General features: G+C 43.4%; 1 protein-coding gene across 5 annotated transcripts in view; it reads left to right on the top strand.

Annotated features, from left to right (window-relative positions):
* nlgn3a (neuroligin 3a) overlaps nt 1-15,915 on the top strand; it is a 128,848-nt gene that overhangs the window by 78,396 nt on the left and 34,537 nt on the right. For all 5 annotated transcript variants that reach the window (XM_061047729.1, XM_061047730.1, XM_061047731.1 and 2 more), the window contains one exon: nt 5,628-5,813. In XM_061047729.1, the coding sequence (XP_060903712.1) occupies nt 5,628-5,813 (186 nt within the window). The remainder of the gene's footprint in view (nt 1-5,627; nt 5,814-15,915) is intronic.

Consider the following 15,915-nt stretch of genomic DNA (forward strand, 5'->3'; position numbering starts at 1 on the left):
TAATACAAGTGGCAGTCACCTTCATTCAACTACTACCCCCCAACCACTACCCCCTCCCACCCAACTCTTCCCTTTATCAACCCCTTTTATTTGGAGTCTTGTCTGCGTGTGGATATCTTCATACCCGAAAAAAGGAGAAAAACTCTTGTGGGAATGACTCCCTGTGAGGAGGATGAACCGCCGGGTATGTCCCCTGTCCAACACACAGGCCCTTTATGTGTCTGTGTGGAGGGTGGCCCCCTTCCCTCCTCTGCTCCCCATCCACACCCCAGAGGCTCCCATTCAGCCCCGGCCTAGCTGGGAGGGAAGTTGGAGCCCTTTTGTAGTGGAGGATTCTTAGGGGAGGCTGTCAAGGCTGCGACTGTGTGGGCCTTTCTTTCCCTAGAGAAGAGAAGGAGGGGAGAGAAGATAGAGGGAGAGGGCAAGAGGGAGATGAGGGGGGGGAGCAGGGGGAGTACCAAAGGAGGGTTCGGACACAGACGGCCTTGTTAAACAGCACTTCGTAAGAGAGAGAGAGAGAGAGGATGAGAGGGAGAAGGAAACAGAGAAAAAGGCCAAGCACAACCAAGAATGAATCTAGCAGAAAGCCAGAAAACAACCCCTTGGTTACGTCAGTGCTGTTATTCCCATCCTTCTCCTTCTCTTTTCCTCCACTCCTCCCTATCCGTTTGCTCCATCTGTCCCTGTGTAAGCTCGCTCCTCAGCTCAATAACAAGCTTTTGCCCTCCCCCTCACACTTCCTCATCCCCCCCCCCCCCCCCCCCCCCCCCCCCCGCCATTACTTCACACACATTCTATTATCTGGGAGACCAGGCTAAGAGAGATGTCTGGGGTCGGAGCGATCATAATCATCACCTCTTCCCGCTACACTGTGAGTTATGGCCCAGCGTATAGGAAACAGACATTTAAATCATAATCAATAGAGCAATATCAATGCTGAGAGGTATGGCTAAAGGAAATCACTGCCGCGGCTCTGGAGGGAGCGGAGACGACCGAGATAGAGGCGCGTGTTTATTGATAAAATATGATCAAGACGAAGAATGCATTATGGTGCATCACGCTCAGAGCTGCCGTTTTTACTTTTTTTGTGCAAAAAATAAACGTACTGAAATTGGTTTGATGCAATGATCGGGGGCCTGTGTTTGCAAATGGAATTCACCATATTTACATGGCGACTATTTTCATCTGATGTCTAACACAGAGTGGGAAGCTCAAATGTAGTCTCAAACTGCTTTATGTTTCAGACATGTAAACGAAGGCAATCAAACAAATCACTGTTTGATTGCCTTCAGTGAGTCAATACATCATAAAAGCAGGATGAATATCGGGCCATGTTTCAAGTTAAAACAATATATGTTTAATTACTCACACAATTTGTTGATTTAAGACAAGAGCTAACTTTAGCATTAGATGACTTGGTAGCTCACAATACTGTTTGTTATACATGATACAGAGGGAGGGCATCAATTCCTTCCTTATTTTATAGCTATCCCAGTGTAGGCCTATACGACAATTGAACAAAACAAAAAGCTTGATAATAGGGGAGGCATACAGTTCTTGCTAAAATTCCCATTAGCTCAAGCAGTGTTAGCATATTAGCTTGCTGTCTAGGTAGACTACCACAACAATTTAGCTTGGCAAAAAGCAAGGTAACGGGAGCGTACATTTCTTACTAACATTATCACTAGCAAAGTTTAAGGCCTTTCCTCTAATATGGGGATAATTATGTTATCTGTAGGAGCTGATGATTGCTAAAGTTAGCCCTCCTGATTTTCACAATCAATTATCTTTATTTAATTGTTGATCACCCGGGAAGCGGTGACATTTTAACACATTTTCAGATTCTGTACGACTATTTTCAACCTAGAATACAGTAGTTCAACATCAAAAGTTCTATACTGAGCATGAATTCAGATGAAAATGTCTGTTGTGGGTGAATGTGGTGAGTTAGATTTTAGAAGTGATGGGTCTCTGAACATCAGTGTCTGCTTCTCATGTATCCCCTCCAGCACAACTGCGGCTCTGTCGTGTTGTATACGTAAAACCGACCCTCTGTTCATGTTAAAGTGACTAAGTTTCTCATGGGGGGGGGGGGAGCTGTACTGCACACACACACAACGTTTAGTCCAGCAAAGGCAATGTAAGGTGACAGGTGCGACCTGACCTGTCTGTGACCAGGCCTCAGTCGCTGCTGCCACTCCAGCTGAGATCAGGACTGAATCTCTGACTCTGCTGCCACAAGGATGAAAGACCAGCTCTCATACAGCAGAAGTGCACCACATCACTGTCAGGGAGGAGTAGGTTTGAGACACGGTACAAAAACATATCATGTAATCTTTCAGGACAGATTAAAGTTAAACATGCAGCAGAAAAGATAAAACCTCTGTTACACTTAAACCTTGTGTTTTTGTTCAATGACAAACTGTCATACTTGGCTGACATTTGTAGACAGGTAAAACTTCCAATTGGAAATGTTCTTTCAATCATTAGGACTATTTGAGATATTTATTTGTTGGCATGACCTTTTCTCAGCATATTTAGCGCAATACATTTTGGTTTTTGGGCATCTTGATTTAAGGAGGTTGGCTTGAATAGTAAAACGTTTTGTGATTCCTTTACTCGAGCATTTGTGCCACCTCGGGGCATTTTCTCCTTCTTTGTCTTTGCAATTCCATTGTCTTAACAAAACATTTTTCACTGAACCATTTAGGCGTGCTGTACAAAGCAATATCTTTGTTTTCAAAAGGAATAGTGCTAGGAAATAGAAATATATGACATGCGTGTCAGCCTGGCGGAGGAGGCCTATCTATGAATTTACAGTTTTCGCAACGGGCTAGATTAATCATGTCACAGAGAAAATTAAAATTGTGCAAATTAATTGTTATGCATTATACTTTGAAAACATCAGATCAGCTAGAACTACAGTTTAATGATGTTTCTGTGTGTGTTGAATTAATATAGTGTCTACTGTTTTTAATTAGTCAGATCATTAAAGAAATAATTAACATTGCAGTTTAAAACCTGACAGCCAAATAACATAGATTTAATGCTATTACAGTTTATGATTAAGTTGTCATTGTAACGTAGAACCGAGTGAGAATCATGAATCTCTATTGATTGTCAGGTTGAGTAGTACAGACAAGCACATAACCAACTGGACCAGATAGCTCAGAAACACTGATTTTTTAGCCCAGAATCCCAGGGTCTTGTGTAGGAGTTAGCTGTGAACACTGTGCTCTGCACATCACGGTTCATGTGCAGCCAAAGCCCACGCAGGGCTGACTATACGGGATCATCTGCTAGATCTGCAAATCTATAATTCAATCCCTGGTGAGGAGAGAGGTACGGAAATTTAGAGACAAAGGTAAAATACATGGAGTGTTATGTATCATTTTTCAACCGTATTCTAGCAAGTGGGTGATGGACATAAAGAAGTAATAAAACAAACAAACAAACAAACAAACAAATGATTATATAGCTCTAGAGAAAACACATATAAATGGAACGTTGTGCTTTAAATTTAAAAATAGAAATAGACGTGCATAAAAACAATTACTTTGCTATCTTAGTTTTTTGTTGCAAAGAAAATACTCTCTGACACCTTTCCAATTAAAACATAACCAGCAGCCATATTAGATATATTTTTAAATGCTGCCTGCAGCACGTCTTGTTGTCTAAGATATTGGATTCCACCTCCACATTTTAATGGCCAGTTTCAATTTGAGATTCAGAGGAATCAACCAAGTGAAACAAGAACTGCAGGTGTGTGTTATTCCTCAGCTGAGGCTTCCACTTCTTATTATTTACATGTATTTGTTAATGTTTGCCATATCTTTTCGATTTGGCGAACATACGCATATAATCCCCTTCACCTGCCAGTCTCCTGACATTTCTTAACCCATCTGACATACTGCACACTTGGTGAAGTGTGAACCATTTCGCAAATGAGGGTTATTCTGGGAGAGTCACGTCTCCTCTCTCCACAGCACCCGGGAGAGGCTTGTAAAAGCTGTTGTCCTTTAGTTATGTCTGAGAGCTAGGAGGAGCAACAAGAGAGAAAGAAAAAGGGAACGCTCTTCAATTGGAGTCCTCCTCTCTCCTCTACTCTTTTCTCTCTCTCTCTCTCTCTGTCTGTGTCCGTCTCTGTTCCCTTGCCTGTCTCTTTCACTCTCTCTCTCTCTCTTTCACTCTCTCTCTTTGCATGTGCCCTGCTGCTCTATCATCCTCAGGGATGTGTCTGAAGGAGACCATCTGTTGATCCATTTGTCTCCTGCTTTGCTTCCTGTGCCACCGCCTCCCTCACACCGATGATCAAGCCTGGCCTTTCCCGCGCCTACCCTCTCTCTCGCCGCCAACAGGCTCTCTGGGCGAGGAGGCTGTGCTGTAAAGAGGGGGTGGGGCAGGAGGTTGTGCCCTCTAAAGCCTCTGATTCACACAAAGAGAGAAAATGGGGATTGGCAAACATGCATTGGTTTTGTATGTACATCTCATAAACAGCTAATGAGCGCTGAGCAGCTGCTTTCTAATCTGTGTTTATTTAAAGTGAGCATCATCGGGTTGACCTGAGTAAAAAACACAACACATTTGATCTTTTTTTCTGTGCAGTACTCATATCAAAAGTAGCTGTTCCCCGCCCTGTAGGACCTAAACACAAAGAGCCTGTCATTATATAGAGGCAGAGACCATGAAATAGATGTTAGAAACAATGTTTAGATGCTGAAGGACCATCACTGGAGGCTGACGAGCACTCAACACCAACGCATCCATTGCCTGTGAAGTGTTGGGCGGTGTTGCCGTTAAAGAGAGAGGGATCTCACTTTCCACACATGTCTCCTAGCTGTCACCTCACATGCATGCTCAGGGGTTTGATGGACACTGAGTCCACCGTGGGGACTTCAGGGATTGCTTGCCTTTGATCTTCTCCCACGACTCTCGATTACCCATCATTCAGCAGGGCTTAGGCCCTGGAGAGCAGCTGGGAGAGGGTGGTGTGTTAACACGAGCTCTGATGTGCCCGAGAGAGACTCAGTGTCCGACTCAGACATCATATAGCAGATTACACAGACATGGAGGAAAATGTGCCCAGAGAGCGTCTGTTGTGAGTGTTTAGAGTGTGTGAAGGAATCGAAATATGTCAGAGGAAGATGCTAACTCTGATATAATGAGGTCACAGTCCATATGGAGGGTTTTAAAGCAGCAGCATTATTGTAAATCTTATTATCACGTCTTTTTTTCTCACTCAGTGTGCAGAGTTTTCATAGATTCATAAGGCTTTCATCAGGACTGCTCAATATATCTGATGATAGGTGTTCACCCGGGGAGACGTGTCATTGATTTCCTATGAGGTGCAGATGACATGCGGTCACACGCGCTCCTATTTTACCAACAGACATGTCCTGCAATAAGTCATGCGGCTGTCATCCGCCTTGATGATTACTCAGAAAAAAATCAGGGTGTGGCTAACCTTTTATCCTGCAGGTGCATATGGAATAAAATAGCTCTAACATATTTTGAAAGATGCAGACCTTTTTTTTTATTTGGACCAGTATGTATAACAATCATGTTTTGCATATATTTGTTATGTGACTGGCTGACTCTTACCGCTTTAATTTGCGTTTGTGTTGCAGGTTTCCTCAGTACTGGTGACCAGGCTGCTAAAGGGAACTACGGGCTCCTTGACCAGATCCAGGCTCTAAGGTGGATCAGCGAGAACATCGGCTTCTTCGGAGGAGACTCCAACCGCATCACTGTGTTCGGTTCTGGGATCGGCGCTTCCTGTGTCAGCCTGCTCACCCTCTCCCACCACTCTGAAGGTAAAGCACAGCGCGGAGGAGGTGGGGAGGGGGGGATTGGGTGCTACAGCTGTGAGGCTCATAGCTGCCGGTATGTGGGCTGCTTGATATTAGAAACTGGTGAAGCAGCCAGAGAGTTATTGAGTAATTTATTCTACTGTATCATACAGCGTAACAAATGTTTTAAGAAGCGGGTGTTTGCATTTAAATGACTGAAATGTTCATTCTCGTCCGGAAATTGAAACTCTACGGCAGATTCCGAAACCACATGTGACATCCTCGCCCGGTGTGCTAGTTTCCCCTCTGTGTGTCAGAAATATACATGAAGGTAAAGCGTGTCTTTGTAAGCAAGATAAAAAAGGACATGGTGTGCCAGGGAAGGCTTTTCAGTGGCAGCCGCATTCACAATAAATGACAGACACACACACACACACACACACACACACAATGTTCTGTAAGTTGCGTTGTTTATCTGCTGGCTACCTTAATGCTACTTCATGATGATTTACTGCCCATGTTGGTCATGTCTTTAATTCTAAATGCAGCGTGTGTGCTTAACCTGGACATGCAATAAACATCCTTCATGCTGCTTCTCCTCTAATGCATTACTGAATTAAGATGGAGTATTATAGGTAAGTTCCTGCTGGAAGTACTTATGTGAATGGGCTGTTTCAGCTCTTCCTATGAATTGCACCCTGCAGAGCCATATGGACAGCACATAATCCTCAACCTGGAATTATTACAGTCAGTCACCTATTTCTACACGCGTTTTCAGGCTAGCTGTTTGCTTTTGATTATTACTGTGTTGAGTACATGACAGGTTATCAGGATATTGCATTGTTACTTTTTTCTTTCTTACATTGTTTATTTGTTGGTTTTTATCCAGATCCAGCCACGCTTTCAGCCCCGCTTGTGAACATGTCAACAAGCCACAAACATTTTCTGTTTCCACAAACTGTTCCTGACACACGTGGCTGGAAATGTAACACGCCACTTTTACTGTGCATTACATGGAAGGGAATTACATCAAAGAGATCCCGCTTGCATTTTATAGAAGACTGGTCCAAGGCAAAATTGTGTTCACAAAGCTGACCAGCGCACGAAGACAAAAACACACACGCTCACACACACGCACACACACACACACATACACAATTCTTCTTGTCACTAGGCAGAGTGAAATCTCCTGAGTGCATTTGAAAGAGGTCATTTTAGGTGCTCTTCTCTAGTCCCCCATTACAGTTTCAGGGATTTGTGATGTGTTTTGCGTTCTCCAATTTGCATTTAAGTGTTACTAATTGCCTGGATTTCCTCTGATGAATGATGACTGCGTTCGGATTGAATTTTTACCATAAATGCCTTTTTCATTCATACTCCATAATGCTACGCTCCATGTAGCATGTTATTATACTGCCAGTGAAACCATCTCCTCTGCCTCCTAGTAAATTGGATATTACCGGGTCTGTTTTTTCCCCTGAATGGAAATGTATGCCGCACTGATGGGATGTAAAAAAAAAAAAAAAAAGAGCCAGTAAAACTTGAGGGATCCTAGGAAATTGAAACAGGAAGCCTTCTATCATGCCGGGAATCCTGCTGTGAATGTTACCAATGGCAATCAGATTTCACACAGTCTCTCTCAGAGCACAGATTGTTGTAATTATATAAAGTTTAGGACTGGAGTGGGCTACAGGATGTGACAAGAAATCTAAGTGCAGAAATGTCTTTTTGCACCTGCTTTCACAGCCCCCCCCCCCCTTCGCCTCATCCTCCTCTCCCATAGTCTTAACTGTGGAAGTGAAAATGGGTAGGTTGTCCTTGTTACCAAGACAACGCAGTAAACAAGAGAGGAATCAAAAGAGTGTGGATCCGCATAGCAGTAAAAAGTGAAGTAAAAAAATTATATGATCAAAGAAATTATAGAGTGTTGCACGAACACACCTGGATTCAGGTGGCCTTGAGTGATAGATGTGTGCAATCAATGCTGGCTGAATTGTGGCACAGGAAATGTCCCTCATATTTAGTTTCTTACATTGCATTTGAATAGAAAACTAAGTTTGGGAACAGAAAAGCATCGTGGTAGCAAGGACAGCTAACATCCAGGTATCATGCAGATGTTATGTTCCAATTTTTTATCTTTTTTTACTTAAAATAATTACACAATAGAGCGACATCATAGAAATCTTCTATGCTTGATTCGCAAAAGGACTTAAGAAGGAGATGTATGTCCAATGTCATAGTTGTGTTCAGTGCTAACTAAAGGAAATGTGCTACGTCAAAATGCATAGAAAGCTATAGCAGCCTGGCCAAAATACATCTAGTTATTTGAACATAAGTCCTGCCTCTGACAAGGCAAAGAGCCAATGATAGCCTAGGATTTTGGGTTGGCTGCAGGGTTGTCCAGTCAGATCTCAAGAGTTGCTTACGCCTCCCCCTACGACTCTGGACAAGCAAATGCCTGATGGCACCCTTCTCTCCTTATTTGGATTTTTTTCATCAACCTTCAAGTAGTAATCAAACTCCACCTCCAGAAATAGAGACTGTGTTGTCACAATGAATGTGACGAGTTTAATCCTGGAGTTGAATAAGGTAGGGTGTGACTCATGTGTCTACCGTCACACACGTGCCCACACTCGCACACAAACATCCTCCATCACCAATACAGGATAACGAGGCCCATGCAGGTAAAAAAAGAAAAAGAAAAAGTAAATCAGGGATGACACACTGTTGGGAAGCTCCCCTGTGTGCTGGTGTGTTTAATGACCGTATTCCCACTATCACTGTACACAGTCTGTCATCACTGCCTACAGTGCATACACCTTCTATCTAACAGAGACTCTCCTTTTATGTCTGTTGGTGGCAGAGTGACAACTTACTTCAGATGCTCCATGCTACTCCTGAATCCTATTTAATAAGCTGGATCCTCCTATATCATCCCAGCCCTCCGGCCTCTCTCTCTGATTGCCTGCTCCTCCGGCCTGGCCTTGGTATCATCTCTGTGTGGGCGTTCCGAGGGGCTACAGTCACAGGGTACATCCATCACCAACCCCCCCCCCCCCCCTCCCCCCTCCACTTCTAGCCTGGACATCCTCTCGTGAGGTCTGGATTTTTTAGACCCCAGTCCCTGCCCTGCCTCCTCCATCTAATCTCCTCCTCACTGCACCCATCTGTCTCCCTGCCTTCACACACAGTAAAAGCATGCGAGGGGACACACGCTTTCTCTCCATGTGCCAGTGTGTGTCTCTCTCTGGATTTTTTGCTCCCAAGTCCTGCAGCATGCGTGGTGAGCTGCTATTAATAAGATGGCTGCCTGAGTCTGCTATGTGGCAAGCAATCGAGGCGCACATCTGAGACTTTGGAAGCAGAATGGTCATTAAAAGCACCGTCTCTCTCTCGGCAGGAGAGTGTTTTTGACCGGCTTATTAAATGTAGCTCAACAGTTGTGTTCCCACTGAGGGAAATCTCTCTGTCCCCATCTTCTTTTTCTCCGGCTTCAAACAGAAAGCAGCTGAAGAAGTTCAGAAGCAAGGACATTAGCCAGTCCCATGTATTATCTATCTGGCATCTCACAGGCACTAATTGAACATGCAGATTTGGCTTTTTCCCTATCTGCTAATAATCATTAAGATGAAAAAAAAAAGTGAGAAGGCTGCTCTGTACATGAGCAGAATACCAAGTAGCCTGTGCCTCAGACAAACGTATTTGAACATATATCTCTCAGTGAATATAGGAGAGTCAATATGTCTCTTTCTCTCATCAGATCCTGCAGAAATCCTGCTGCTTACCTATTCACATCTGTCCCTGTCAACGTACGTTACCCAGCTGTTCACACATGTGCACCCAGGCATGGCCATTCATTGGGCAACACATGAGAGGAGCGGCTAGTTGTAGACCCCCTGAAGGTCGTTGGGTTTCTCTTTTTTTTCCCAACCCTTCCTGTAAGCAATCAGGATAAAAGCTCCGCTTCTGAGGAAGTGCTCCCCTTTTAATGGAACGTCTTGGACATTAAAGACAGCTAGTGTGGAGGATCCTTCATGCCAATGTCAGCTTTCATTTTTATTAAGACTTCTGGGTTATTGAGCACCATAAATGTGCATGTTAAACGCCCAGGTTTTATTACGGCAGCGCAATGAGTACCAAGGCTTTTTAACGCAAGACACCACCCAGCAAACACTGAAACCCCTTGAACCATAAGTATAAAGAGGGCAGTACTTGATTTTCAGAAGGGTAACAAGTTTTTGAATCGATTCAGCGTGAAGGATGGCATAGAAAGTGATTAAGTGAAGAAATGCATTGTGGGATGTGTAGAAATCAGGGATCAAAATGATCAAAAATGAAATTGTGTGGAAGGGCATATTTCTCAAATCAAACCTGAAATATTAACTGTATTAATGGCTGCTCTTCATGAACTACCCTTTGTGGGTTTACAGAAAATAGCTCTTTATTTATTCAGACTTGGAAGTCGTTAGAGTTAATCTGTTACTGTACACTTTTATTTGTCTGATTTGGTGAGAAATGAAACACTCTCTTTGAGATGTGAGGATTTTAAAGAGACAAAAACTATCATGTCCTTTATGGTCAAGTTTAGTTAAGTCTGTGCTGTCAGCCACACATCTGAGAGCAAAATGGACGCCAGAGCAAGCTTCAATAATCTAAATTAAAATAACTATATTTGTACTTTGTAAGACAGAACTTGGTAGTTGCACTTATTAGAGAATTAGATTTAAAACTATTAAACCAACTTCCTGAAGGTGAAATTCCAGTGATATATTTGATCTTATCTTGACAAATACTTAAATAAAGAAAGATTACTATCTAGCTTGGTTTGATTAACTCATTTACTTATTCAAATGTATCAACATTTATCACTGAGTTGCACCAAAAAGTGCTTTTTGTAGTAGTTCAGTGGACAGTATCTCACCAAGCAACAATCATCACAGTTTTGTTATCTCTTTAACTCCTGCTTATAGTGTAAACAAACACTTTACTCTACGTAGCAAATACAGTACTGAATACTTATGACCATGTGATATTTCAGTTTTTCTTTTTTAATAAATTTGCAAAAATTTCTACATTTCTGTTTTTTTTCTGTCAAGATGGGGTGCTGAGTGTACATCAATGAGAAATAAAATGAACTTTTTTGATTTTAGCAAATGGCTGCAATGAAACAAAGAGTGAAAAATGTAAAGGGGTCTGAATACTTTCCATACCCACTGTATATGGGCTTTAGATTTAGGGCTGTCATTAGGGGGGTAACATGGAAAATAGTGTGCTTCTATGTACCTTAATTTCTTTAATTGTTCAACATTTTAAGAAACTGCTGATTGCAGACCTCTACGTGTCAGACTTAATTTATACACTACATACATCTATCATGGAGGAATAATATTTGAATCATTTCCAATAATTGGATGTAGATGTGCTTACATTCTGAGTGACTCAGACAACATGGCAGGTAAGATGACCTCCTTCTAAGGTCTTGTCTGGAACATCTTGTGATTTCACTGCACAGATCAGTGCAAATGACTGCTTTGCTGTCTCTGGCATGTGTTTTACTTGTGCTCTGATAGGGGAAGGAAATGAGACTGACATCAAATCAATTTGCCTCTGTCAATCTTTCCGTGGCAGTGGTGCAGCCCTGGGACTGAAAGCCTGTGTTGACATGAACACCTAACCTCTGCTCTGACTATCGTGTATGTATGTGCAGGATTGTGGTCCCCAGAGGGAACAACACAAACACAACTGTAGTGCGGTTGCAGGAAATTTCTGAGGATTTGCTGAGCTTTTGGAACTTCTACACTCATTCATTGCTCTAACTCGGGATATCGACAGGTAATCTAAGGCTAATATAAAGGCTGCTCCAAATTACCCTATCTCACAGAGTGGTGAAGGAGGCCAACAGGCCGTGTAGATGAAGAGTGTGTGAGTGTTACACTCCATCACTGCATTAACTGTAATGTTACATCTGGCTCTGACCTTTGGAAATAACCATGTGGGTTTCCTCTCTGAAACGAGGCCCATGGGAGGTTCTCCTTGTGGAATGGCCTACAGGCCTGCACACCCCCACTCCATACTGCCCTGAGCTGATACACAGATCCAGGGGGCAATCCATCCACGCTTAGTGTCGATTTCATTTCTGTGGGCTCGGATATCCTGCAGCAGCCTGTAGAGTTTAAGCATCAAGTACAGGCACCTTGCAAGAGCTGGAATGTGATTTGAATTACTGGGGAAGATAGCTGCATAACCACATCTCTGGGATGTTATTCATACGTGATGCAGCTGCTATTGTTGTGCAAATGCCTCGCACTTGAGAAAAACCAGGCACAATTGTTGAAGTTGAATAGACCCCATTTCTGAGGTGTCGAATGCATTCAGCGAGTCGACACTGTAAAGTTACCTGAGTGTTTGGGGCAACAGAATGCTTCTATCTCCAGGTTTGATTCGGCTGTTTGCTGAAGGGTGTCTGTGCATCTCCGGGTGTGAAAAAGGCCTACGCGAGATGAGAGAATGAGGACGCGCCTTGTCAGGTGCCGTATTCTTCCACCTCGATTGACAGGAGCAATAATTAAACCAGGGGGATGCCATCTCTGCGGAGTAAGAATGCTTGTATTTATTTACGCTGACGACGAGGCTTTGTTGTCTGCCATAAAGTGTGGCCGTCATTGTGTGCAGAAAAGCAAACTGTTTTTAACAAGCCGCCTATGTGGCATTTTTCAGTCACTCTTAGAGCGAGGACGTCTTTGACTTTGTATACCAGAGCAAAATTGCTTTATTTTTACAGAATAAAAGGGAGAATTATTCAACAACTAAAGGGTATTACTCTCCTTTGAACTTGAAAGAAATTGGAAATGGCCTAATTCAGGCAGGAAATGGGTTTCTCTTTCTCTTCACTACTCAAATTGCAAAGAGAAAATGAAGCCAAAGTCGTATTGAGCAGGAGGAAAGAGGAGGCCCTGCTGAGTAATGTGCGGTGTGAGGGGTGTTATTAGGCTAAAAATGACTTCACTGAGGTCAGATGGCCTGTTTGCAGTAACACCCCAGAAAATAATATCCAGTAGGGTTGTCCATCAGAGTGAGGCAGCTTCACCTATCCCTCACCAGCAGAGAGAGGGGGAATGAAGAATTGACAAATGGGCCCAAAATGGTGAAGGCAGTTCATTCAGGTAGTCCGGCCATCAGTCTGTCCCCGCTTGCAGCAGGTAGTTGAGCCTATAAAGCACGGAGTTATAGGTGTTAAAGAGCCGAGCAGCGGGTCAGAGAAAGAGGCAGAGGATAATTGAGTACTTTAGTAAATCCATGCCTCCGTCAACCAAGGTAATAGCTCAAAGCGCTGCATATACCTGTAGCCTCAAATCCACAACGCTCCGGCAGCTTGAGCGACATGTGGCACCCATGGTCTGTCTCAGCGAAATTCACCAAGACAATACAACAGGACCCATCTGCTGATGTATTGCTGGGATTGCTTTTGGAATCTAATCGCGGCTGATGAACGAGGCGACTACAGAATATGTCATCTGTTGACGACCCGCAATCCCCAGTGAAGACGCTGGCGAGTCATTAGTTCAGGTAGATGCCATCTATGAATCATTCCTAATAAATCATTGTCAAGGGCACATTCATACACCTCCTAATGGACAGTGACAGCAGCAGTGATGATTGTAGTGGAGGGGGAATGCTGGCCTGCTGCAGCTCCCGGCTGTGCCCTGGAGCTCTTTGATCCTGTTAGGCTTTAGATCAATTAAACCAATAGCTGCATCATATTGCTCCCAGACTGTCTCGTCTGTTTCCTCCCTTGATTGGACTAATGACTTGATAGAGGTTTCTGTCTGTTTGTCTGTCGTCTCCACCGCCTTAATCTCAGAGGCTTTTCTTTTCCCTGTACCATAGCAGTTTCTTTTTTTTTTTCTTTTTTTTTTCCCACCATGTCTCCCTCGCCCGCTCGCTCTGCCTCACTCTTTCTCTCCCTGGCACCAGTGTAAAGCATCCATTATAGAGTGATGCATGGGTGTCTGTGTGAGTGGGAGAGAGAGGGAGACTTGGCACTCCTCCTGCCCCACCTGCAGAGGAAGCACTGACAGCTGAGCACTGGGGGCTCATCTCCCCTCCTCCTCCTCCTCCTCCTCCTCCGCCCATCTCCACATCTCTACTGACCTCCCTCCTCTTCCTCTACCACCTCCTGCTCCTCCTCCTCCTCCTCTCACACCTTCTCTATCTCCCTCCCTCGCTCTCTCTACCTCAGCCCTCCCTTTATTCCCTGTTGTTCAACACATATTGGCTCAATTTCTGCCACCACTCCGGTTTCCCTTACGCTATTTTCACTTTTCATTATGTCCAGCCATCTTTTTTGTGTTCCGTTTGTACTGTCTGTTCGCTCTTTTTGTCTTCTTCACTGCACATTCTTATTTGTTACTTTTTTTTACCCACCGTTCTACAAAGGCTTATTCATTAGGCATTCCTTGCTAGGCAACGAAGGCTGGCTATGTGTTGTTAAATAGTCTGTTGTTTTCTGCGTTTGTCTACCAGATGAACAACCAGGGTGTAATTAGCTGAACTTTGCCCCATGGTGATGACCAAGAGTGCTCTGTGTTAGCTTGTTGTTGCTGACAGTTCACCTCTGCGGCTGACTGGGTCATTCCTTCAGTGTCCATACATCTGTTTATCTCTGCAGAGAGCAAAAGCATGCAGTGCCTCTGCATGAAAAACCGAAGAATACCGTGGAGCTGCTGTGCCATGCTTGAGTGAACTCTCAGATTCCTCATCAATTTCACCGCTTTGCATAACATGTGATTTAGATACATCGTCTGCAGCAGGTAGGAACAATTAGCAGGTGTTTCAAACTGTTTCAGGTGATGTTTTTGAAACTTCTAAATTATTTTGAAATGGGAAATGTATGACTATGTCCTTACTTAATTCTGGCATAACAGAAAGGCAAAATGCTTGTTTACTGCATGATTATAGGCATCCAGGAATATATCACTGTGTTTACACAGAGCCCGCTCGCCACAGTCTGTGCTTACAGACAGAATGATTCGGAAGGAAAATTGTTTTTTCAATGTGTGATAACAAGAGTCGCGTAGGAAACACATCAGTCCAATTACTTTGCTGTAGAGGGACGAAGCAGGCAGCAGTATCTTCTTGGTGGGAGCCGATATCACTGTGTTATAAAGATAGTTCGCCAACTGGATCCTTTTCATTTACATTCTGTGCCGCAAATGTCCATTTTTTTTTTTTGGTGTGAATATTTGCACGTGAAGTCACAAGCTGTAGCCTACCAAGACATTCTCTTCTGGGCAGTGCAAATGTATTAGCCTTAGCTGGGAAATTTGCATAGTCTGAGCACAAAGAAATCCCAGATGAGAGTAACTTTAGCTAACATGCTGACAAGCAGAAAGCTCTACTATGAAGGGCCGACATTGTGCAACCTGACAAAAAGACTAAATCTTTAGCTTTCAGCCCCTCCAGGCTGCAATAGATTTTTAGCTTAAAGAGGTCACATAAGCTATAGATACCTTTCAGTGGTAAAAGAGAGAGACCAACCAAATCGAATGCATCAGAGAAGAATACTAGCATGGTGCTATCTTATTATAAGAAAACAGTTTCTTTGTCTTTGACAGACAAGAAGGTGAAGGATGAGAAAGGATGCCTGTTGCTGTGGCCCAAAGAGACAGCAGACAGAAATGCATTTTGAGACTTGAACTTTATTTTGACATAGCGTCTGCGTTTTAGAAATTAAATTAATCCGGATGCAGGGCTGCTGCATGCATTTAACAAACCAGCTTGTAGAAAATATTATCCAACCATACGTGACAGCGGATCATTCACACCTTTTCCGCACTAGTTAAATCAGAGGAGGGGTGAGGAGCTGTGTGACATAGAGAGTGGGATTATAAACAGGAAAATGAATGAGTCGGTGCATCTCCGGGGGAAGTGTTGGAGATCTTGTATACTGTTTTTTTCTTGTCAGATAGAGATCTTTGAATTATCTGCTCAAGTAAAAGACCTACAAAAAGACCTAACTCTTGCATGTTAAACAAATATTACAAGACTAGTACTGTGTGGCTAACCTTGGAGCTACAAGTCAACACTTGATGCAGCTGCTTAACAAGCCTTCCAAGGTTACCTGGAA

The sequence above is a fragment of the Labrus mixtus genome, chromosome 10, assembly GCF_963584025.1.
Source record: "Labrus mixtus chromosome 10, fLabMix1.1, whole genome shotgun sequence".
NCBI classification, from domain to species: Eukaryota; Metazoa; Chordata; class Actinopteri; order Labriformes; family Labridae; genus Labrus; species Labrus mixtus.